Raw genomic sequence first — 25599 nt, 5'->3', positions numbered from 1 at the left:
ACTAGGAGCAGAAGTCTACAGCTAGAGTCAATATCAGTAGACACACTAACCTGTAATTGAGTAATTGTTGCGGGCTAGGTGTGGACTAGCTTGCAGTTTTAAAACTCCAAGGGGTCTAGTTCTTTGGGGGTCCTCATACTTTAATGATTTTTAGCCCCAGATTTTCCTACCAGATTCTCACTGTGAAAATCAGAGGAAAATCCAATCCTGCTTCTGGCAGTGGGAGATAAAAAGACTGGAAAGAAAAAATATAAAACTTTCTTGTTCTCAGATGACATGACTGTGTATGTAGAAAATCCCAAAGAATCAACAAAAAGAACAAAAAAGAAATCCTGGAACTAAAGTGCAACTATAGGGGTGCCTGTGTGGCTCAGTGGTTTAAGCCTCTGCCTTTGGCTCAGGTCATGATCTCTGGGTCCTGGGATTGAGCCCCACATCGAGCCCCACATCAGGGTCTCTGCACAGCAGGGAGCCTACTTTCCCCCTCCCCCTCTGCCTGCATCTCTGCCTACTTAGGATCTCTCTCTCTGTCAAATAAATAAATAAAATCTTTAAAAAAACAAAAATAAAAGCAACTATAGCAAGGTTGAGGACACAAGTTTAGTAAACAACAGTCAATTGTTTTCCTATATGCCAGCAAAGAACAACTAGAAACTGAAATTTAAATGTAACACCATTTGCAGTCACATAAAAATGGAAATACTTTAGTATACATCTAACTAGATATGTAAAAGGTCTGTATGAGGAAAACTATAAAACTTGGATGAAAGAAATCAAAGAAGAACTAAATAAATATTCCATGATCATGGACAGGAAGACTTCACTACTGTTAAGATGTCACTTCTTCCCCCAAATAAACAAAACAAACAAAAAAAGTTGTCAGTTCTTCCTAACTTGATCTATAGTTCCAACACAATCCCAATCAAAATCCCATCAAGTTACTTTGTGGATAATAACAAACTGATTCTAAAGTTTATACAAAAAGTCATAAGACCTAGAATAGTCAATACAATTTTGAAGAAAAAGAACGAAATTGGAGGACTGATGCTACCCAACTTTAAGACTTCCTATAAAGCTACAGAAATTAAAACAGTATGGTATCGGGGAAAAAACAAACAGATCAATGGAATGTAACTAAGAGAGCCCAGAAATAGATCCCCACAAAAGGAGTCTACTGATCTTTGAAAAGAAGCAAAGGCAATTCAATAGTCTTTTTGACAAATGGTGCTGGAACAACTGGATATCACATACAACAAAATGAATCTAGACACAGACTTCACACCTTTCACAAAATTAACTCAAAATGGATCATAGATATAAATGTAAAATGAAAAACTGTAAAACTATTTGAAGACAATATAGGGAAAAAATCTAGATGGCTTTGGGTTTAGGAGTGAGTTTTAAGATACAATACCAAAAGCATGATCCATGAAAGAAAAAAACTGGTTAAGTTCGAGTTCATTAAAATTAAAAACTTCTGCTCTTCAAAAGACACTGTTAAGAGAAGAAAAGACTAGCCATAGTCTGGAAGAAAACTTTGACTGCAGAACACATATCTGATAAAGGACTGCATGCAAAATATGCAAAAGAAGTCTTAAAACTTAACAATATGAAAACAACCCAAATAAAAAGTGAGCAGAAGATCTGAATACACATCTCACCAAAGAAGATATATAAGATGGCAAATAAACATATGAAAAGATGTTCAACATCATATGTAGTTAGGACTTGCTAATTAAAACAACAATGAGATACTACTACACACCTACTAGAATGGCTAAAACCCCAAATACTGACAACATCAAATGTTGGCAAGGATTTGAAGCAACAGGAAATTTTATTCATTGCTGGTGGGAATGCAAAATGGTACAGCCACTTTGGAATACAGAATGGCAGCTTCTTGCAAAGCTAACCATATTCTTACCAAATGATCCAACAATCATATTAACCCAAATGTGTTGAAAAGTTATGTCTACACAAAAACCTGTAAGTGAATATTTATAGCCACCTTATGCATAATTACCTAAAATGAGAAGCAACTGAGATAATCCTTCTGTATGTGAAAAGATAAAAAAAAATTGGTACAACCATACAGGGGAATATTGTTTAGTGATGAAAAGAAATGAGCTATCAAGCCATGAAAAAGCATGAAGGAAAGTTAAATGCATATTTCCAAGTGAAGAAGCCAGTCTGAAAAGGCTACATTCTGTGTGACTCCAACTATATGGCATTCTGGAAAAGGCAAAACTACAGAGAAGTAAAAAGATCAGTGGTTGCCAGTGTTTGGGGAGAGGGGAGGGAAGGATGAACAGTGGAGAACAATGGGTTTTTAGGACAACGGAACTCTTCTGTAAGATACTTTAATGGTGGATAGTTGATATTATGCATTTGGCAAGACCCACAGAACTGTACAACGCACACATTCCCACAGCCCCTAACATAAACTATAGACTTTTAAAGTTAATAACGACATAGCTTTAGCGGTAGTAACAATATATCACAGCAGTGCATGATGGTAATAATGGGGAAACAGAGGCGTATATAGGAACTCTGTATTTTCTGTTCAATGTTTCTGTAAATCTAAAAGTTCTCTAAGAAATAAAGCCTATTTATTATTATTCTTTTTTTTAAGTTAAAGCTAAGTCTGCATGGAAGGAACTTCCGGCTCAGGAAAGATTTGGAGCCAAAGGATGGGGAGAATGGCACCTACCCACTAGGCTACTCCTGTAGCAAAGCAAAGGTCCCCGAGGCAGTTGAGCACTGGGAACAGACACCAGGAAGGAAGGGCTGAGGCATCTCGCAGGCACGAGCCGCTCTGCCTCCCCCAGCCTCCCTCTTCCTTCTCTCTCTTTTTTATTATGTTCTCCTTGAGTATTCCGAGCAACAGCCTGGGGTCCTAGGGGTTCAGAGGAGAAGCCCAAGAGATTCCCAATTGAGACCCCTGTGCACCTACTAGTCGCCTGTCAGGACCCGCATCAACGTAGGGATGGGTTTGGGGTGGGGCGCACAGGTCTGGTTCGCCCGGAGGGAGTCCCGCTCTGAGGGGACTCGCTCGTCTGGGTTTCGGTCCGTGGGGGCTGGCCCTGAATCGGGAATGCGAGGGAAGTGGATACCAACAAGTCGCTTAGTTCCCGCTCCACCTCTCAGTACAGCGCAGCAGGGTTCTGTAGAGGATAACCAGAAGAGGGTGCTGGTCCGACGGACCTGGGTCGGAGTTCCGACCATGGCGCCTACTGTGTGACTTTGGGCAGCAGATCCCTCTCTGCACCTCACTAACTCCTGTAAACACACGGAATCTAAGTCTCTGTTTGGAGAGGCGAGGAAGCTGTACATGGAGACTGACAGAATGAAGTGGGGAGAGACCTCGCTCGCCAGGCAGGCAGTGGGCACCGGGCAGCGGCAGGGAAGGATGCCGGGGCGAGCTTGTGCGCTCCCACCCAGGTCCAGCCCCCCGCCCCCCCAGCAGCTGCTGGCTCCCCAGGCTTCAGCCTTGGACCTTCCGCCCTTCCCAGCACTTACAGCCGTCACTCCGCTCCTCACTTGCAAAGCCGGAGCAGCTCTGTCTCCTCTTCCCCACGCCGGCACGCGCTGCCCCAGCAACCGTCACCAGGGAAACCAGCAACGTCACGACCAGCGTGACGTCACCACGTGTCTACGGAGGCCGAGGGGACTGTGGGAGCTGGAAAAGTGACGGTGGCGTTTGTGGCCCAGGTTGAGGAGGGGTGGGAATAGGGGCGGTAGGCTGAAATAGGAGTCCTGTGCCGAAACTTTAACGTTGGCCCAGTTACGTGGTGAAGTTTCGTCGGCTAAACATTTTGTGCAGAGATGCACATTCAGTTGTCCTGTAAGGGAGTTGAAAAATGATCCCACCACGAAATTTAACGTATTCTGCATGTCTTTGGAAAACGGGGGAAATTGTGTTGTGATGGTAAGTGAAAAAAGCAGGACGCAAAATAGTAATTGCTAAATAGTTTTTAAAAAGAAACAAGACTGTGAGGAGCATATAGAAATATTAAAATGATTATATTTAGGTGGTGGAATTACAGTGCTGTTTTTATTCTTGCATTTGGGGGGATTTAAAAAATAATGAATATGGTTTATTTTCATCGTGGAAAACACTTGTATGTTTGTTTTTTTAAGGCACTCCCCAACCTAAGTCAAGTCACTACTATATTAATGGCTATGTGGAAGTGGGAGGCAAATTTCTATGAAAGGAAATCGAAGGAAGCTTTCCAAGTATTGATTCGGGCCTTTGTAATTTGAAAATGTCCAGACATCTCATAATTGCTTTTCTTTCTTTTTTCCTCATAAGGCATTCACCTCATACACATTCAGAAAGATGTGTCACCAGATCACACTTTGCAATACCAATCAGAATACTGACACTGATACTCCTATCTTAATCATGTTTCATTTGTATTCACGTTTGTGATGTATTTTGTCCTCTTCAATTTTACAATGTGTGTAGTTTTTCGTACCCACCACCACAGTCAGGACACTTTATTCACAACAAGGATCCCTCTCTTCGAGGTTTATAACCACATTCACATCCCTCTCTCACCTCCCAGTCCCTAAATCCTGGTAACCATTCATCTTCCTTTTCTAAAATGTTGTCATTTCAAAAACTTTATGCAGATATACAATATCTAACTTTCAGGGATTGATCGATCTTTCTTTCTTTCTTTTTTTTTCCTCAGAGGAATTCTCTGGAAACTCATCCAAATTATTGTGTGTGTATCAATAATTTCCTCCTTTTCATGGCTGGATAGTTTTCCATGGTATGGACATGCCAGTTTGTTTAACCATTTATCCATTGGAAGGCTTCTGGGTTGTTTCCAGTTTGGGGATATTATGAATAAAGCTGATAGGAACATTTATATAGGTTTTTTTGTGTGAACCTAAGTTCTCATTTTTCTGAGATAAATGCCCAAGAGTGCAGTAGTATGGCAACTGCATGTTTAGTTCTATAAGAAACAGCCAACCTGTTTTCTAGAGTGGGTGTACCATTTCACATTCCCACCAGAAACGGTACATTGAGTGACCCAGTTTCTCCACATCCTTGCCAGTATTTTTTAATGTATTTTCTATATTGTGTTAGCCATTCTAATAGGTATGTAGTGACACCTCATTGTGGTTCTAATGTGCATGATGGGTGATGATATAGAGCATTTTTTCATTTGCTTGTTATCTATCATCTTTGGTATTCATGTCTTTTGTGCTATTATCTGTAGAATTTTGAGAATTCTCTGTATATTCTAGATAATAGTCCTTCATTGGATATGTGGCTTGTAAATATTTCCTTCCAATCTGTAGCTTGTCTTTTAATTTTCTTTGAATGGGCTTTTGCAGAACAAAAGGTTTTGGTTTTGAGGAAGTCCATTTTATCAACCTTTTGTGGATCATTTAAGAACTGCTTACCAAAAACAAAACAAAACAAAACAAACAAACAAACAAACACCCCTTGTCTAGCTCTGGATCCCAAAGATTTTTCCCTATGATTTTCTAAAAGTGTTAGATTTTTATGTCACATTTTACTTTGACATAATCTTTGCATGAAATGTAAAGTTGAGGTTGTGGTTCCCCCCATCCTTTGGCTTATGGATGTCCAATTGCTATAGCACCATCATTGAAAGGTAGCCTTCTTCCATGGAATTGCTTTTGAACCTTTGTCAAAAATCAGTTGAGCAAACTCAACAACTAAACAACCTAATTTGAAAATAGGGAAGGACTTGAATGGACTCCTCCAAAAAAGATGGCCAACAAGTATATGGAAAGATGCTTAACATCACTACCCATTAGGGGAATACAAATCAAAACCACAATGAAATACCACTTCATTAGCAGGACTACAAAAAAAAAAAAAAAAAGGAAAATAACAAGTGCAGATCAGGATGTGGAAAGCAACCCTTATGCACTGCTAGTGGGGTATAAAATGGTAAAGCTTCTATAGAAAAGTCTGGCAATTCCTTAAGAACTTAAACATAGGATTATATGATCCAGGAATTTCACTTCTGGGTATAGAACCAAAATATGAAAGCAGGAACTCAAAGAGATATTTGTACACCAATGTTCGTAGAAGCACTATTCACAATAGCCCAAGGTGGAAACAACCCAAGTGTCCATCAACAGATGAATGGATATACAGACTGTGCTCTATCCATACAGTGGAATATTATTTGGCCATAAAAAATAAAGAAATTCTGACATGCTACAATATAGATGAGCCTTGAAAATGTTATGCTAAAGTGAAATGAGCCAGACATAAAAGGACAAATATTATATAATTCCACTTATATTAGGTACCTAGAAAAGGCAAATACATAAAGAGTAGAAGAGAAGTTGCCAGGGGCCAGGGAAAAGGGAAATTGGATTTATGAAAGGGTATTAAGTTTCTCTTTGGCACGATGACAAAGTTCTGGAGGCAGATGCTGGTAAGAGTTGCACAGCATTGTCAAGTGTACTTTGTGCCACTGAACTGTACACTTAAGGTTAAAATAGTAAACTTTGTTGTGTGTATTTTACAATAAAATAATCAGTTGCACTGATGTGTGTGGACCTAACTGCTTCTTTTCCTAATCCCTCAATTAGGTCTTTCCCACAGCTCCAACTTTAAAGCGGGACTTTTATCCATGCTTATTTATTTTTTAAAAGATGATCATAAGGTCAGCAAATACATTTTCCCTCACTGGAATTATAGGCACTGTCCTACAAATAAATATAACATAAGCAGTCAGTGATCCTATTCTTTACTATGAGAAGCAAAATTGAATTGAATAAATGATCAGAAGAAAGAATTCTCTGACAGTAGTCAAGTCACAAACCTCAATTTTCTTAAAATAACAATAGTACTCTTACAACTATGATAATCAAATAGTTCATGAATGTGTTTTGCTGTGAAATGCTCTTCAGGTGTATTATTACATATTTTGCTGTTTTGTGTCAAAATGGGAGCAAGCTTTGCTGCAGCTTAAAACTAAGGCACCATTTGGCTCTACACATTTCAGACCTCTCCACTTATCGACTTCAACTTTGCAGGTCCAAAATCTAATTTGGTCATTATACCATAAATGTCTACTGGGGCTAAACTTAGCAGCAGTCATGGCATTAAGTGATTGACATATAAACCAGAGCACTAAGCCACTAGTTTACATTAGGGAATTGTGACCCATATCCAGAGCCTCTCCCTTCCCAGAATCAAACACCCACAAAGTCAAGCATCATTGGAAAGATATTCTGAGCACGGATTCAGAGCAAACAGAGGCAAACTGCCTTGAGATACTTTTGACCCAGTGTTAAGCCTTATAAAAATATTCCTCATAATAAGGAACCCCTTCCCCCTCCAACAGACAAAATTGTTCGTTTTCACCAGGGGCAAGATCCTTCTTGTTGGAAGGTGTTAAATATATGTCAGTTCCACCTCTTCAACTCACCATGGATTTGGGCTTTCTTTGCTGGCTTTCAGCCTCTAACAGACCCCTCCCAGTACACTTTGTGTTTTAGTGTAACACTATTTTGGCTACAGTCAAGTCTTATTTTATTCATGGTGCTATTTCATCTAAAATGTGTTTGTACATATGGTGATCTCAGACATCATATGCTGATCTTATTAGAAAACTCAAAAATGTTCTGCCAAGATTCAGTAGTCCTTAGTTCCAAGGGACCTCTCTGATGGATGAGATCTACCTTGGCTCTCCTCCTAGCCTTTAGCATAATGGACTGGTCATTATTTTATATTTTACTTAAAATTTCTCAATTTCACTCTTGGCTCCTATCATGGTCTTTCAAAACACTCGGATGAGTCACCTGGTGTCAGGAATTCTTGGTTTCTCCCTGTTGATTAGGTTCCCAGTGCCTTGAGTACATATTAGTTTCTTATTTTACCAGCTTCACAGTAAAGACCATTTATATAGAGAATTCATTCACCTTTCTTTTCATAAAGGCCACAACAAAGACTGAGGATTTTCATAAATGAAGAAATCTGAGGACAAAGCAGCTATGGCACATTGGAAAAATAAAACACTGGGCTTAGGACCTGAATAAGGAAGGAATGCATGTGTGTGATGGAAGGTGGAAATGAAGGTAAGACTTAGTATATCTTGAACAGTTATTACTGTATGTACCTTTTTTATCTACCTTCCCTTCCATCATGCAGTTTCTCCATGTGACCAAGGCTCTAGGTTTGTGCTCTGCTACTTTTCAATTTTATGTATTTGAGTAAATTAGTTTTCCTTGCTGATAAAGTCAGGGTAATATGTACTTTAGCGTCTTTTTGTGGGGAACTAGTAGAAGAGTACTGAAGTGTTTACTATACAGCAAAGCAGTACACAAAAGTATGTATTTTTTTCTCACAAAAGTGTTGTCTTAGGCATTTACAACTCATTATGGGAAGATGTGAGAAAAGGGAAAGTTCACTGTGACCTACAAGAGTACAGAGAAGCTTTACAAAATAGAATTTGGGGTGGGCCTTTACGATGTGCATTTGAATTGTATGGGAATGGGGAAAGGGAACATTCAGAAAACCAGTGGCACAGGAGCAAAGGTGTTGGGGGCAGTGGAGAGCACAGGGCTTTGGCACTCCTGAACTAGGTCACAGGACAGGAGATGAAGGGCCTACATTTAAAGTAGTAGCAACAGGTGGAAAAGGACAACTCTGAGAGACTGTTTATGAAAACCTGGCAGGATTTGGTGAGTGGTTTAACAGTGATAACACAGGAGAAAGTAAAGACATTTCTAAGAGTGTGAGGCCAGAGAGTGACAGAGGGAGGTGGAGAGTGTCAGTGACAAGAGATGGGTGAGCCAAGAAGGGGCACCAGTGGGGAAGACAGTAAGTACAGTTATGTGCGGGCTGAATTTAGGTACAGGCATGAAAGGCATGATGGCATCTCCTCCTCAAATTGTGCGATTTTTGTCTGTGACACTTCAGTTACACTAGAGACAGGAAAAAAACCAAACACCATTATAAGCAGCTCAGAATACTAGAGAGGACCTGTTAACTGAGTTCCTCTGAAGGGATCATGTGGACACTGACCTCCAAACTAGAACCAATTAGGACTGTTGAATTTAGGGAAAATTTCTATCGTATACCTTGCTAAAAGAAAATTCTTTATTTCAAAGAGGATCAGGTATATAAATAGTAATTGTCAATTCTATCATTTGACACAGGAGAACTTTAAAATACCTTATTCATTCAGCTTTGTTTTGGCCTAGTAGGTATATTATGATGGGCTGTAGATGAACAGAGATAGAGCCTAAATTTCAAGTTCCCGAAACTCTCCAAGTAGCATTTCCTCATCTGTGAGGCCAGAGGGTTGCCCTAACTGATGCACTACTCCAAAATCCTGACAGAGAAGCCGTGTACTTTGAAGACTTCAGTTCCAACGCATACCACCAGATGTCACTGTTGCTCATCAAAAATAGGTAACTTCTGGGGGTGCCTGGGTGGCTCAGTGGGTTAAGCCGATGTCTTCGGCTCAGGTCATGATCTCAGGGTCCTGGGATCAAGTCCCACATTGGGCTCTCTGCTCAGCAGGGAGCCTGCTTCCCTCTCTCTCTCTCTCTCTCTGCCTGCCTCTCTGCCTATTTGTGATCTCTGTCAAACAAATAAAAAAACATAGGTAACTTCTGGGAACGGACTCATATGTAAAAAAACAAAACCTATTTATTCCCATTAAACAAATATTTATTGAACATTTATATGAGACAGGCACTAATGCCAGGTGCTCTGAATGAAAAGGATCATCATGGCCTCAAAGATACTAAAGGAGAGGGGCGCCTGGGTGGCTCAATGGGTTAAGCCTCTGCCTTCGGCTCAGGTCATGGTCTCAGGGTCCTGGGATCGAGGCCTGTATCCGGCTCTCTGCTCAGCAGGGAGCCTGCTTCCCTTCCTCTCTCTCTCTCTCTGCCTGCCTCTCTCCCTACTTGTGATCTCTGTCAAATAAATAAATAAAATCTTAAAAAAAAATACTAAAGGAGACATGGAAGCAATCACACATCAATGCCCCAATCACATAGAAATATTAAGCCAAGGAGTCAAACTCTCAGTGAAAATCAACATACCATCTCTTTAAGGTACAACATTGCTTCCTGAGGGGTACTTATCTCTGATTCCAACCCTGGGTTAAGTGCCTCACCTCCCGCCCTCCCCCAACACACACCACGCTGGATGTTACTGCTGCTACCTCTCCCTAGCATTCAACAGGCTTTTTATAGCCACTTAATGGCGGCCTTCCCTGCCAGACTTTCCCAAGCTTACCACTGTACCAACGGGCGTTACAGTCATTTGTAGAGTTTCCTCCCGCATCAGGTGTTGTGCTAAGATCCTTACAGTAACCATTGACTGCATTTTACCATCCCTCTCAGCCACTAATATTATTGCCCCATCTTACAGATGATGAAACCATGGCTACTTGGGTAATAGGTGACAGAGCTGTGAACCCAGGACTGACTTAGTAAGATGTAATATCACACCCACCTAAGCCACTTTTAAGAACTTCATTATCTGATGGCAATCCATTCATCCAGCTAATTTACCACTCTCTTCCTTGAATGGGCAACCCCACCTTTAATTACATAATGCTCAGTACCCAACACTTTGCTTTTGTTTGCCCTAGCTTCTGGCAATGGTCCAGGCCAACTTCTCTCAAATGAGTATTTATTTGGTTTAACAAGTCAGTAATATACTCATCTGTTAGAACAATTTCCTGAAAATTGTTCCCAAACTTGTTCTACAGAAGGCTTATCCTTCGTGAAACAATTGCTAGGACTGCCTACCAGGATCTTCTATCAGATCTATTAGAACCTGAGAAAATAGTTCCTAATAATAGTTTTTATTTTTAAAGCATTTTTCAGACTCATATAATGACCTATAAGCTATATAGGACTGTAGAAATTACCTAGCTCACCTTCTCATTTTATACCCAAGATTGAGAAAACTCAGATTTAATCCAAGTTTAAGATTCAGTAGTGAGGGACGCCTGGGTGGCTCAGTTGGTTAAGCAGCTGCCTTTGGCTCAGGTCATGATCCCAGCGTCCTGGGATCGAGTCCCACATCGGGCTCCTTGCTCCGCAGGGAGCCTGCTTCTCCCTCTGACTCTGCCTTCCACTCTGTCTGCCTGTGCTTGCTCTCTCTCGGACAAATAAATACATAAAATCTTTAAAAAAAAAAAAAAAAAAAGATTCAGTGGTGAGTCAAGACCATGCTGTAACCTCTTGCCTAACTTTATTAATTTATGATAACTGCGGCCACTCAGTTTCACAAAGGCCATCATTTCTAATACCTATTGGCATCTACGACTTGACTGCCCAGGTTCCAGTCCCAAACCTATAACCCTCTCTAGCTTTGTGACCCTGGGTTAGATATTTACACTCATGCCTCAGTCTTCTCCTCTGTCAAATAAGGATAATTCCTACCTCTTAGGATTGTTAGTAAATCTAAATGACATTATACATGAAAAGCACTTAGAATAGTGTGTGGCACATAGTAAATACTCAACAGATATTAACGATTATTCCTGTTTGATAAATATGCTTTAACCATAGTTCCTACCACAGGTATAAAACATTATTTTTTCTTGGAACTTAATCCTTGTGTTACTAAGGAATGACTGATTTTTTTCCAAATTGAAATAAATACAAGGCAATTGATGTGTTCACCTTCTTTACTAACACTACATTTACCATGTTATCACCATGGAATGTAAATTTAGGTTAGACAAGAAAATTTCACAAATGTAATAAAGCATTCTGGAGTATACCAAAGTTTGTGTATTATGTCTGACCAAACTACCTTGTGAATAAATCATCAATCACTTCAACTGTAGGTAATTTGTTAACATTTATGATTCTTACAGAGAAAATAAACAAGCTTCATACATTTAAAAAAGTGTTTGTCACTTAACCTTTGCATTAGTACTTAAAATACACATTTCAACATTTAAAAATTATTCTAATACAACAGCAGCATAAATATAACTCTGCAGTTACAAAAAAAGCTAAACTGGGATCCACAGTTAGGTTATTCTCATGTTTACAACTATGATTCTGAAATAAATATTACTCTAAACAGCTCTTTATCGGCTTTTTAGGTTTAGTTTAAATAAACGTATTTTAGGTTGTTGGGAAGCTTACTATATTCCATGCATTGTTCTGAAAGGATTAAGAGCCAACCAGTCCTAAAAACTGAAGTACCCAATCAATCTGCAAAATAGGCAGAAAAAAGTTAAATGGGATTCCTACATAACATCAAAAGCATGTTTTGATACTAGAATCAAATCAGCAACTACGAGTACTTCAGGACTGGCACACTGTCCTCTTTCTAACTGATTTGATCATAAGAGTTTAAGGAGGAGCATATTTTACCACTGTCCAGTCCATTTAAAAGTGACATGTTTCTTCTTTTGTGCTAATGTGACTCCCCTGAATGACCTAGCTAGTTGACTGGTCACTAGTAGTCTGGTAACCAGGCAAATAAAGCCTGCAAGAAAGGAAGCCAATACTTAAACTACCATATTATCTGACCCATTCAAATGATTTATTTTCAACATAAACATATAAACTCAATATGAAATGCCTAACTAAAGCAAACACCACCAACAAAACTGAGACAACTTCTCTTCTTCTAAGGTTTAGGCTTTGCCCAGAATTCCTTGTACATGGAATACCCCATACCTAAAGGAAAAAAACAAAACAAAACAGTAGTTAAACATTTAATATTTTCCATGATATTAAGAAAACGGAAACCAGTTCATAAAATAGCTAAAAGTAGCACCTTGCTATCATGCAATATTTATAAGGGGAACAAGACCCCAGGCTGTTTATACTCTTGCCTCCTTTAAATTTCTGAAATTCTTTTTTTCTACAGGTTCCCAGTAGCTCGAGGTTCTTGTGTCTACTTCAGACTACTGAAATATTTGTTTTAAAGAACAATTAGGGGCGCCTGGGTGGCTCAGTGGGTTAAGCCTCTGCCTTCGGCTCAGGTCATGATCCCAGGGTCCTGGGATCAAGCCCCACATCGGGCTCTCTGCTCAGCCGGGAGCCTACTTCCTCCTCTCTCTCTCTCTCTCTGCCTGTCAAATAAATAAAGAAACAATCTTTAAAAAAAAAAAAGAACAATTAATATTAATCTTACAACTTTAAAAGGAGTCACTCTTGCCATGTAACAGTAAGTGAAATCAACAAAATTAAAAAGCCAATAAAAGACTGTAATACCTACATTAAAAAAACATTTTCTGGGGCACCTGGGTGACTCAGTCAGTTAAGCACCTGACTCTTGATTTTGGCTTAAGCATAATCTCAGGGTCCCGAGATCAAGCCCCGTGTTGGTCTCCCCATTAAATGTGGAGGCTGCTTAGATTCTCTCTCTCCCTCTCTCAACCTGTCCTACCCCCTTGGGCTCTTAAAAAAAAACAAAAAATTTTGCCACTTTCAAAAATTCAATAAAACAGTAGTCTTATGTCATATGTCTCTCCCAGATAATGGCTCTTACTACCAACCCTATTTACATATTTAGACTCCAGTGAAATTATAAGTTCTATGATGGACAGAACGGCTTTTTTTTTCCCCTTCAAAACATGTAAAACAAATAAAACATTCACTGTATCAGACAGTAAAAACTGTGTCACTAATTGAACTACCTTTATTAATACAATTTTTATGAGAAAAAAATAAGTTTTGTTTTGTTTCAAAGTCAGCTAAAAGTACCTACCTTGATTTATAAAATCTAATAATGGGAATTAGAAACTTGAAAATTTCCTCTAAGAACCTACCAAGAGTCATTGCTCCTACAACAAAGCCTTGGGCTGCCACACGCATGTGGATCAAGTGAACAGACATTTTAGTATTTCCCCTGCTCTTCAATTTATATAATCCATATGCAACAATTGCTGCAAACCCGGCCATTCCTGTGAAACAAAGAGTCACAAGTATATCATCGCATGGGGTCAGGGAAGCAAGATGACTTTACTATCAATCAATGTAAACCTCTACTATTTTTACAAAGATGTTCTATTGAGACCATTAACTAACTAACACACAAATTGAGTTTTTAATTTTCCCTCTTAAAGTCCAAAACCCATAATTGGCAGTAAACAGTAGCAGATTCAGGAAGTTAAGATCATCTTCAAATTGTGGGCTGTGCAGCCAGGAGGATGCTTTAAGAGTGCCAAGGGAACTCTTCTCTCAATTTTATTTCCTTCCCTGAGAGGAATCAGTTAACATAGCAGAGACTGTAATAAACCATAACTGTGAGGGTAAGCTTTTTTAGTTAGCCTTGTTGAGTCCTTCTAGCAAATCATTGAGACTGAGGGTGGTCATAGGGTCCCCCAACACATTCACTGAAATGAGAGTCAATAAATGAAGGCTGAAGACACACAGAAGAATTTTTATAGACAATGTTATATCAAGGCAATCTTACATATTTCAACAACATAGGAACAAAATATATGAAAACAAATGCTTTCAGGATGTGCCTGGTGAATGAGTTGACCACACTTCTACTGATTTATAGCTTACAACAAACTGATTATTAGAATATCAAAGTCAGCTTTGCGCAGTGGCAGTATCGTAGCCAATGAGGTTTATCCGAGGCGCGATTATTGCTAATAGAATATCAAAGTCAAACTTACCAATGGGAACAAACGGTGCCTCTTTAGCTTTTCGGATAAGTTTAGATCCCTGATCTTCATCATATGAAGAAAGAGAAACATCTGTGCCGGTTGACATAGTGGCTGAAGAATCCTCCTGAAAGAGAATTTCCAGGAAGTTCTACAATTAAAAGCATCTTGAACACTGAATGGCTGGATGTACTTAAAATGCTCCTACTTTCCACCTAAAAACCTGGTATGTTGTCCATAATGTTTAGAAAGTATTTTTTAGAAATTAACTATATTTTTAACCTGTAGCTACCTTTAGGAAGAATTCTATTTATCCCCCCCTATTGTTTTGATGTTCATCCCATACAACCAATTCTTTTTTATTTGTTTATATTTAAGTAGGCTCCACACCCAGCATGGAACCCAAGGTGGAGCTTGAATTCACAACCCTGAGATCAAGACCTGAGCTGAGATCAGATCAAGAGTCAGATGCTAAATTGACTGAGCTACGGGGCATCCCAACCAATTCCTTTTTAGCAGCACATTGTTGATAACAGTGAAAGTTTTGTTTTGTTTTGTTTTAAGATTTTATTTATTTATTTGACAGACAGATCACAAGTAGGCAGAGAGGCAGGCAGCGAGAGAGGAGGAAGCAGGCTCCCTGCTGAGCGGAGAGCCCAATGCGGGGTTCCATCCCAGGACCCCAGGATCATGACCTGAGCCGAAGGCAGAGGGTTTAAGCCACTGAGCCACCCAGGCACCCCAATTTTGTTTTTTAATTGAAATAACTTTTGTTTTGCTTTCTCAAATAAATAAAATCTTTTTAAAAAATAAAGCTTTTATTTTAAATACTATTATTTACTTTTTAACCAATACTTTTAAACCGTAATTTATGTTCAATTGAACACAATATAGCCTTTTGGGTTGTTTTTTTTTTTTTTAACCTAGCGTTATCATTTTTAACATCACTGCAGCGAAAAAACTGAACTATCCTCAGGACCTTCTTAATGAATGAATGTCTCCTAAGTTTCAGCTCTACTTTCCTTTACATACCTTACATTCCCTAGACCTCCCTCTTAAAACTCTCTGCCTTCTTTTATAGAGACCAAAGACTCCATTCTCCCCTTTTCAGTCATCTCCTTTTACAAAGGAAGCTATTTAACAGGTGTTTCATCACAATGAGAAAAATAACAAAGTCAGTTTCACCTTAGTCACAATAAATACGTATATACTTCCCTCTTCACTGAGCTGATTTAACCGCCTGAAATGTTACCCACAGATAAAAGAAGGGAGTCAAACACGTGTTAAGTGTACAAGTCTGATTAGTGTCAGTTACATTAACTTCAAAAGTCAACTGCCCATCCCACTACCCATGTAACATCTTACCTTCACTTCTGGGTTTTTTCATGTGCATCACGCATCATACTCCCTTCAATAACAACTCTCATTCAGCACTTTGCTATTGTGAGGGTGTGAGCCATAGGTAAGACCCTCAAAAAAAAGTCAACTCTAGAGGGCGGTGTACTGCTTAGTTTGAAAAGTGAAATCATCCTTCTGAGCCCCCATCCCCATTGGAAAGAATCCAATTCTGGCGTCTTATAAAGAAATCCTTAATCTCAGGACCCTGAGATCATGACCTGACCCAAGGCAGAGGCTTAACCCACTGAGCCACCCTGGCACCCCAGGAATTATCTTTAAAAACAAGAAAGTCAGTGGTCTTTCCTCTAAACCCTCACATCTGGATCAGTATAATTTTCAACAGGTCAGTGGACCAAAAGTCTTTTCTCCCTCCTTCAGGAAGACAGAGGATGGCAGTCTCTTTCCTGTACATATATGAAAGAAGAAAATCCACTCAACTCCAGTTCTCACCTATGATACAGAATCTAAAGTTTGTATGAGTAGGTCATCTGATCAGATTTTCAGAAAGCAATCCTTAGAGTAAGAATAAGGGCGTGGGGGTAACCATGTGGTCATTATTTGCTTTCAGTGACTAAAGATAACCTGTCTCTGATCGAGAATGCCCTGTAGTACATTTAAAGACAAAAGAGGGATATAAAAAGTCCAACACTCACACCACAGATTATACTATAGTTCAAATTATATTTCTCTACCTAACATACTATATATTCGCAACACTCCTTGCATATAAAATTTGGTAATTCTCTTCCTAATTACCATATGACCCAAGCATTCATGATTTGCAGCCATACAAATGAAAAATGGCTAACTTTTTAAAAGTATCAGGATCAGGGGTGCCTGGGTGGCTCAGTGGGTTAAAGCCTCTGCCTTCAGCTCAGGTCATGATCCCAGGGTCCTGGGATCAGCCCCACATCAGGCTCTCTGCTCAGCAGGGAGCCTGCTTCCTCCTCTCACTCTGCCTGCCTCTCTGCCTACTTGTGATCTCTGTCTGTCAAATAAATAAATAAATAAAATCTTAAAAAAAAAATTAAAAAATAAAATAAAATAAAAATGTATCAGGATCAGTAACTAAGAATCATATAATTTGTTAATAACAACCCAAATGATTAATCCATGCCAATAGCCTAATTTTAGAGGAAAAGGGGTTATATGAATTGTTCAACACCAAGAATATATCTCTGGCAGGCAAGGATTGAAACCAGATCTCCTGACACACGGTCCAGAGTTCTTCTGACTGACAATATATTGTCAAAGCACCAACGTTATGAACCTGATAATACACTTAATCTGAAAAAGATTAAAATTCATTTAACAGAAGCCTGCATTTCTTTCAATTGTAAAAAATATGCAAATCATGCCTAAAACCAAACGGAACTTCCTTCCCTAGTGACTTAACTCACCCACCAATTTCAACTGTGCTTTGTTTTTTTTTTAAAGATTTATTTATTTATTTATTTGACAGACAGAGATCACAAGTAGGCAGAGAGGCAGACAGAGAGAGAGGAGGAAGCAGGCTCCCCGCTGAGCAGAAAGCCCGATGTGGGGCTCGATCCCAGGACCCTGGGATCATGACCTGAGCTGAAAGCAGAGGCTTTAACCCACTGAGCCACCCAGGCACCCCTCAACTGTGCTTTGAATAGACCTTTTTCACTCGCACCACTTCTAGATTTTCCTTTATTTTAATTTTCTCACCTGCCCAGTGCAACTGACCCAGATCTCTGTCATAAAGTTGAACAGGTACAAAAAGAGGCATCAATGACCAGATGATATTCAAAGCCAGTTTGAAAACACTAAATATTCTCTAAACTTAGTAAGATACTACTGCAGACCTTTCCAAATGCATGGGAACCTAGAAAAGACCTCAGGGAGGATGAGCTGTCCAGCGTGAGATGATGTAACAGACTGAAGGATCTTCACAGCCTGTCATTTTGGTCACAGGAACTACTAACAACAAGGGCTTCAAATTCTGATTTTCCATCAGTCACCTGTCAACTTGTTTAAAATGGCTGCAAAGGCCCCACCCTGGAGATTCTGATTCAGAGGATATGGAGCAGGGGACCTAAGGAATCTGTATTTTAAGAAACCCCCTTCGATTGATTCTGGGGCACAAGGAAATAACAGATGCCCTGGGATATAGGACTCAAACTTGTGTGTCATGCTGGGGCCTGATGCCGCCTCGATCTGTCTGAACTTTTCCATCCAAACCGGTCGAACTCGAAAGTGCCTGCGTGCTTCTGGAATCATAAATCCTGCGGTGGGGACTACCCCACTGAGGGAACCAGCTGCAGCCCGCACCCGTGATGGGAGAAAGGCGAGTAACACCTCAGAATCATTTCAGCGGCTCCCAGTCTAAACCCGCGCTCTGTTTTCCTATCTCTCACTGGCTGGCTTAGCTTTCAGGATGAAATTTAAATTCCGTCACAGATGTAAATGCTTCCTACAGGGCCTGAGGCCTTCTTACCGTCCCAGGGTAGGACAGGGTCGCCCAGCGTGGGAGGAAACCCGCGGTTCCGAAGAGTAGGGTGGTGTGGTTTTACGCCCTCAACCTTTCGAAGCGCCCCACCCCGTCTCCTGCCGTGACCTTGTCTGCACTCCAAGGCCGGAGCGCTTGCCCTCCCAAGCCTTCCTCACTCACCGCGCGGGCCGGCTCTCCGGAAGGCTCCCGGCCCGGGAACTATCCGCGCTACCGGCTCCCTGAGGTCGGCCCCAGCCCCTCCATGGCTCTCTCGTTACCGCCCCTCCGCGAGTCTTCCCTTTCGGCCGATTCACTCCACAAGCTTCCACTTCATCCCCTCACCCGACAGGCCGTGAGACACCCCCCAAATTTCCCTGAACCACGAGGTCTGGCCCGAGACCCGCCAATTCCTACTTGCACCCTTCAACCCGGCCATCGCCCCCCTCATCCCAGCCCCACGGCCCCCACTACTCCCAAGGCGCGCTTGGCCCAGCCAAGCGCTGCCGCACTTCTTCCCGCCCCACGGTAGCGCAGCCTCCGCTCCAGGATTCCCTCAAGCCTCACATACCTACAAGGACAGGACTCAGGTTCCCACTAGTTTCTGGCTCTCACCCACGCTCGCCGTCCAGCCGGCTTCTTCTCGTCCCGCCCACACCAAACCCTAGCCAATAAGAAGCCAGCGCCCGGCAGGCGAGGGTCCCGGTGGGTGCGTGCGTGTGCGCGGTGGGTAGGGCGGGTCCCGGATTGGCCCGGGCGGCGCGCGTGGGCGGTGGCTCCGTGTCTCCGGCTCTCGCGTAGGGATCTCGTCTTGCGTGAGAGTTCAGCGTCAGGGCTTTGCCTGAGAGTTCAGCCTCAGGGCTTCGCGCAGGCGCTCTTCTGCGCCCTGGCTCCCAGCCGGGCGGAACCTCAGATTTCTGTCGCGCTTTTCCTTTCGTGCAGCCCCGGCGAGCATTGCGAACATTGTGTTCCGCACGCGGGAGGGGCGGGGCCGGGCCTGAGGCGTTTCGGCCGCAGCCAGTCCTTGGGAGGCTCGGGGGAGGACGTCTCTGTGTTCCGGGGCTCCGGCCGCGGTGAGGCGTAGGAGCGCTCGTCCGTTCCGTTCCCCTGGTGGTTCTGTGCTGCCGCGAACGTGCGCTGTCGGGCCTCTCGCGGAGGTTTTCTTGGGGTTTACAGTGTGGTGAGGGGCAGCCATTAGTCGCAAGCATGGGGTCGCTAGAGGAGACTTCACCCTGAAGGGGGGAGGTTTCTCTGAGAAGTGTCAGCGGCCCTTGGTGACGGTGAACTTCGAAAGACAGCCCGTAACTTGTTCGTAGGACATAGCCAGTCTGTATGGCGAATTGAGGCAAAGCATCAACGACTGTGCCCCCGGGGAGTTGCGGCTAAATTAGAATCCCGTAGTAGAACCGCGAATTGAGGCGTATTGCCCATGCTGTATCACACAGGTAGGAACTTTGTGACACGGCCTCGGGATTTGGAAAAATCCTTTGTCTCATAATTAAGACACATGTAGGAAACATTCATGCTATGGGTGGTGAATGAAAACCCCCATACCTTGATTATATGGTATGTTTTCAGCTACTTGAAGGCACATACTTTGGCTGGTTCATGCCCATCTCCGAGCATTGTCTTTGAGCTCAGTAGGAGCCCAATGGAAGGGCTGCAAAAATAAGTAGGGATAATCAGGGTTCTTACTTAGGATAATTAAAACGGCAAAAGAGCCCGAGAGATTTGAATATGAAGGCAAGTCCTCAAGTCCTGTGATTCTGGAAATACAAAGGCTGACAGCCGCCCTGAGCGCATTTATTCCTGAAGGGGGTTTGTATAAATCAAAATAAGGTTAGCTCGTTTCCAGAGAATGAGATTTGGGAGCAGGGAAACTTGAGTGGCAGCCCCAGGCTGGCCACGTAGTAGTCATGACTGACGGCTTTACCTCTCAAAACTTCACTTTCTTCCTTTGTAAAATGTCCATAATAGTGGTGCCGGTTAGTGAGGAAATAACACCTCACCTTCCCCCCCAACCGCAGGGTACATAGCCTGCCATCCCTCACAACCCCCGGGGTAGCAGCTCTTCCTGCCCTTGGGTTCTGAAAGCCTCTGGTACAGGGATCTTTGTATTGCCTACAGTGCTAGCCTAGTGGCATCCTGTACATGGGAGGCCTCCAGTAAGTACTGGCTGAATGACTGTCTCTTTGCAGAGGTGAGTAACTTGAGTTCAGTGACATGGGCTGCATCTCAGCTACTGGGGCTGCAGTAGCTAGGCGGGGCCTATAGGCTCCCATGGCTCCCATGGCTTCTTAATTCTCTTGGTCACCACCCTTTACACAGTCGTCCTCTCACAGCATCCCCTTGCTTCTGCCCTACTGCCTTGGATACTGATTGCCTCTCTGCTTCCCCTCACTCTGTCTCTCTCAACAATGATTTAGGGCTATTTTTATAGTCTACTAATTCTCTAAGAATGAGGTGCCTCTTCTGGGAGGCATTGCCGTCCTCAGTGGCACTGCAAATAGGTTTTTGTTTTTGTTGACTGATCTCCAGGCTCTCCAAGTTATTTTGCCCACACCCTGTTTACAAGGCACCATCTGTTTTCCTCAGTGGCTTAATGAATTGAGAGCTTATAATGTAGTTGATATCTAAAATGATCCTAATCACAGTAAGGACAGAATAATGGTCTCCTTCAGCAGAGATGGATGGACAATTACTTTTATAGCTTTGTAGAAAGACGGGATATGCAAACACACTTCACCCAAATTGGTGGCCCTGAGTTACTCTCCCTATGCTGATGCTTTTGCTCAGGGACAGAAACCCATCTGCTTTGTTTCAGGAGACACAAGAAAGGAAGATTATCTGTCTGGCCCAAGTTCACTCAGTGAATCAGTCAAGTACTAGCTATCATAGTCCTTCTGCCACTTTGGTTTATGAGGCCAGAGGAATTTTTCAAGCATGAAGAACATTAGAATAACCATTAAAAATGTGAACTAGTAACCTTGGCCTGTTGCCTAGTATAATAAGGCTGATCAGAGTGAAACAGCTGATTGTGGTGTGTGTACTACGCCATGATTTCTCTAGCAATTGAGTGGGCTGTTAAGTAGTTTTAAAAGATTTATTACCACTTCTGGATAATTTGTTCTTCAGTTAGCTGAGATCTAGAATCCTTGTGACCCATGGGCTGCAGTGAGTGAGTTGTTTCTGACCTCTCCATTACCTGCAAGTGATGAGGGAGCAGGAGGCTGGCTGAGGACAAAGCAAAAGCTGGCACCTTGCACTCCCTCTCCACCCACTACCCTTGGTAATATATGTCACATTCCTCAGGCACCCCTGACTGCCCTAAAAGAAAAACAGTTAACTTGCAGAGATTGCAATCCTGCAAGGCAGGAGTCTCCCTTGGTTTACAAGTGTCCTTGAGATTTACAACAAAGAAGTTACCTTATCAATAACCCAATTTCCAAAGGCACATAACTCAGTTCCTCAAGCCCTAATGTCACCCTCCTCTCCATAAAAACTGAAGGAGGCTGAGGTAGAAGGAAAAGTAAATAAAGTTAAATTTCTTCTAAACCCAAATCTCACTAACAAGGATGCTTGATAGCAGGAATGTAACATTCCACCAGGAGACTCCCAATTGTCTTTATGTTAGTGCCTCATTAGAGGGAAAGTGGCCTTGGCTTGATAGTAACCAGGCCTTCAATATCCTGACAGTCTTCTTTACCCCAATAGCCCTTCTGAACACTCCTTTGTCCTCACCTACTCAACTCCTATGTATATAACCAGCCACTCCTCACATCCCTGGGGCAGCAGCTCTTCCTGCCCACGGGTCCTGTCCCCGTGCTTTAATAAACCACCATTTTGCACCAAAGATGTCTCAAGAATTCTTTCTTGGTCATCAGCTCTGGACCTCAGCCCACCGAACCTCACCTAGGTTCTAGAGCTTCATCACAAGTATCTCGGACCAGAAGCAAGCAGAGCCACATGCAACGGCCCAAACAGCCTGTTCTACCCCGACACGTGCTCCATGCCTACCTTTCTCTAGGCATGCTGCTATGTACTCAAGATGCTGTCATGTCTCTGATCACGAAAGGGGCTCTGTCATCTACATATTGGTATATGTACACCCATATGTATATGGGTATATGTAAACCCATTTTGCACATGAGGAACCTGAGGATTAGCACAATGAAGTAACTTGCTAGAGTGTCCATAGAGGCAGAGGATTTGAAGCCAGTCCTGTTTAGTTAATGTTTTTTCTGGAATGCTCCATTGCCTTCCAGTGCTCTTTTCCCTACCTGTTCTGATTCTCTGTCTCACCTTCTGTTTCCCTATCAGATCCTTATCAATCACAAGTGTTTTTGGAAATATAAAAATATGTGTGTGGGCGCCTGGGTGGCTCAGTTGGTTGAGTGTCTGCCTTCAGCTCCGTTACGATCTCAGAGTCCTGGGATTGAGTCCTGCATGTGGCTCTCTGCTCAGCGGGGAGTCTGCTTCTCCCTCTCACTCTCCCTCTGTGCATGCTTTCTCTCAAATAAATAAAATATTTAAATATATATATATGTGTGTGTGTGTATATAGGTGTACACAAACACAATGTGCTTTTAATATTATATGCCTATATAGTTAGATGTAGGTATTTATAGACAGATATAAATAAACAGAATGCAGAAAGATAAACCCCTCAAATGTTAATGGTTCTTTTATCTGAGTAGTAGAATAATTTTTGTTTTTTTTCTTTTTTTCGTTTTTTTTCTTCGTGTTTTTCTGTACTTCTGAAACTAAATATTACTGTGACCAGGAAGCAGTTTTTTTTTTAGATTTTTATTTATTTATTTGATAGAGAGAGATCACAAGTAGGCAGAGAGGCAGGTAGAGAGAGAGGGGGAAGCAGGCTCCCCGCTGAGCAGGGAGCCCGATGTGGGGCTCGACCCCAGGACCCTGAGATCATGACTCGAGCCGAAGGCAGAAGCTTAAACCACTGAGCCACCCAGGCCCCCCACGAAGCAGTTTTTTAAATCTTTCACATCCTTTCAAGTTCATGTGCTACTAACTTTATGAATAAAATCTTTCCCAACTTCACTTTTCCTCTTGAAACACACTCCTTTCCCTAGCACTTTGTATTGTCTTGGGGCATTTCTAGCATTTTGCTTTGTATTCTGTGTAACCTCAGTTTCCCAGGGCCAACAAACTTATAGAGGGGAAGAGTCAGGGAGGCACAGCTCAGCTAATGATGAAAATGGTGATTAACAGACTAGTTTTTGTACCCATCATGAAGGCTAGAATCTTCCTGCTATATCCACTATGTCCCAGACTTTGTTCTCTTCCCATCACTGTGGTCTTGGCCATGTCTCCTCTACGCTGCTGTTCCTGTGACATGAGTGAGCCATCATGCTCAGTCTGCTTTTTGTGTGTAATGCCGTCCTCACTCCTATCACTCAGTACCAAGCTAGGCCCCGTTATTCCATCAGGCCTCACACGGGCCAGGCTATGTCCCTACTCTCCATCACTTTGCTAAAGTGGGACCATCTCTCTCCACCCAGGTTGTACTTTTCAAAAGTTATCCCCTTCCCCTCATTTTCTTAATCTTCGATAAAACCTAGCGTGATAACTCATGTTTTCCTGTTTCCTGTTTCTTAACTTACCCTCTCCCCTGTCCCCTTATCTTGAAGATCTTGCACTAAGATTAGGTCAGGGGTCAGAGTCAGCTGGCCCAATCCTTCCCTCTCAGTCAAGGGTCCCAGACAGAAGGGTGCACAACTGTTCTCTCTTATATGGGAGATCAAGGCATGATTTCATTCTATAATTTATTCAAGTGTCTCTTTCCTGGGTAGCTTGTTCGCCTTCATCTCACCTGTCATTCCCTTTCCAGGGAGGCTCTATGGCTCCCAGGACTGGAAGCTGATGGCCTGCTCTGACAAGCCATGCTTAGGTAGATGAGCACAGCCAACCCTGCTTGGGCTGTCAGTCCACTCTTCTAAGCCTCTCAATTAGCTTCTCAGCCTCTCAATTAGCTTCTAAGACCCTTAGGAGCCGAGGACCATTCAGATTTGTACACTCTGCAGCAACTAGCACGGTTGGATAGGATGGCAAGAGCCCCATTAACTTTTGTGGAATGAATTACTGAAATCTATTGGATTTCTGTGCTCTGCTTTTCTCCTTTATTATCACAGCAAAAAATCTAATAAGGGTGATTAGTTGCACTTTGTTCTATATTAAGTATATCATACTTATTCTGATTCTGTGACTTATTTTGAGTTTTAAAATATTGAAGTATAATCCATATACTGTATAATTCACCCCTTCAAAGTTTACAGTTTAGCAGGTTTTAATATATTCACGGAGTTGTATAACCATCACCATATCACTGCTAACTGATTCCAGATCAATGTTCCATCATGCCAAATATAGGTGACATTCTTTATCATTCCCTGTCACCCTCCTACCCCAGACCTCTCCAGTAACCACCACTCTGTTTTCTTTCTCTTTAGATTTGCCTGTTCTGGACATTTCACAAAAATGGAATCATAAGACATGTGGAATTTTGTGTCTGATTTCTTTCACTTAACACAGCATTTTCAAGGTTCATACATGTTATAGCATGAATAAGTGTTTCATTACTTTTTAATGGCTAAATACTATTCCCCTGCATATAGTCCACATTTTTGTGTATCCATTCATCACTTGATGAACATTTGGATTGTTTCTTCTTTCTTGCTATTATGAATAAAGTTACTAGGAACACTCATGTACATGTTTATTTCTTGGGACATATGATTTGAATTTTGAGGTATATGCCAAGGCTTATGGTAACTTTATGTTTAACTTTTTAAGGAACTGCCAAATTGTTTTCTAAAGTAGCTGCATCATTTTACATTCCCAAAAGCAATGCATGAGGGTTCCAGTTTATCCACATCTATACCTACACATGTCATCGTCTATCTTTTGATTATAACTATCCCAGTGGGTGTGAAGTGGTATATCATTGTGGTTTTAATTTGCATTTCCCTGATGGCTAATAATGTTGAGTTTCTTTTCATGTGTTCATTGGTCATTTGATATTTTGGGGGAAATATCTGTCTAGTTTACTGCATGTTTTTCTCATGTGTTTAGAAGGTGGGGGACGAACAGTGAAGTATCCTCCAGATCGATACTGAT

At 41.8% G+C, this 25599-nt stretch overlaps 2 protein-coding genes and 1 long non-coding RNA gene across 4 annotated transcripts in view; 1 reads left to right on the top strand and 2 right to left on the bottom strand.

Annotated features, from left to right (window-relative positions):
- The window catches only part of CCDC13 (coiled-coil domain containing 13), a 52758-nt gene extending 49156 nt beyond the window's left edge, over positions 1–3602 (bottom strand). The window contains exon 1 of one of the 2 annotated variants that reach the window (XM_082724449.1): positions 3541–3602. The gene's annotated coding sequence lies outside the window, so the exon portion shown is untranslated. Of the gene's footprint in view, positions 1–3519 lie in introns of both variants that reach the window. The other variant, XM_082724448.1, reaches the window with a different exon arrangement.
- An 8037-nt stretch (positions 3603–11639) lies between these two features.
- On the bottom strand, positions 11640–19155 carry HIGD1A (HIG1 hypoxia inducible domain family member 1A). Its single transcript, XM_082724631.1, has 4 exons — positions 19031–19155; positions 14622–14736; positions 13764–13898; positions 11640–12666 (listed from the first exon to the last, which is right to left on the bottom strand). Exons 2-4 carry the CDS (start codon positions 14716–14718, stop codon positions 12617–12619), a joined length of 282 nt encoding a protein of 93 aa, XP_082580757.1. The 5' UTR covers positions 14719–14736; positions 19031–19155; the 3' UTR covers positions 11640–12616.
- A 106-nt stretch (positions 19156–19261) lies between these two features.
- Positions 19262–25189, top strand: LOC309861623. Its single transcript, XR_014310055.1, has 2 exons — positions 19262–19904; positions 24933–25189. It is a non-coding gene; the product is annotated as an uncharacterized lncRNA (long non-coding RNA).
- The last annotated feature ends 410 nt before the right edge of the window (positions 25190–25599 follow it).

Source organism: Mustela nivalis (assembly GCF_964662115.1).
Source record: "Mustela nivalis genome assembly, chromosome: 1".
NCBI lineage: Eukaryota > Metazoa > Chordata > Mammalia > Carnivora > Mustelidae > Mustela > Mustela nivalis.
This window is presented reverse-complemented; position numbering and strand designations above follow the sequence as displayed.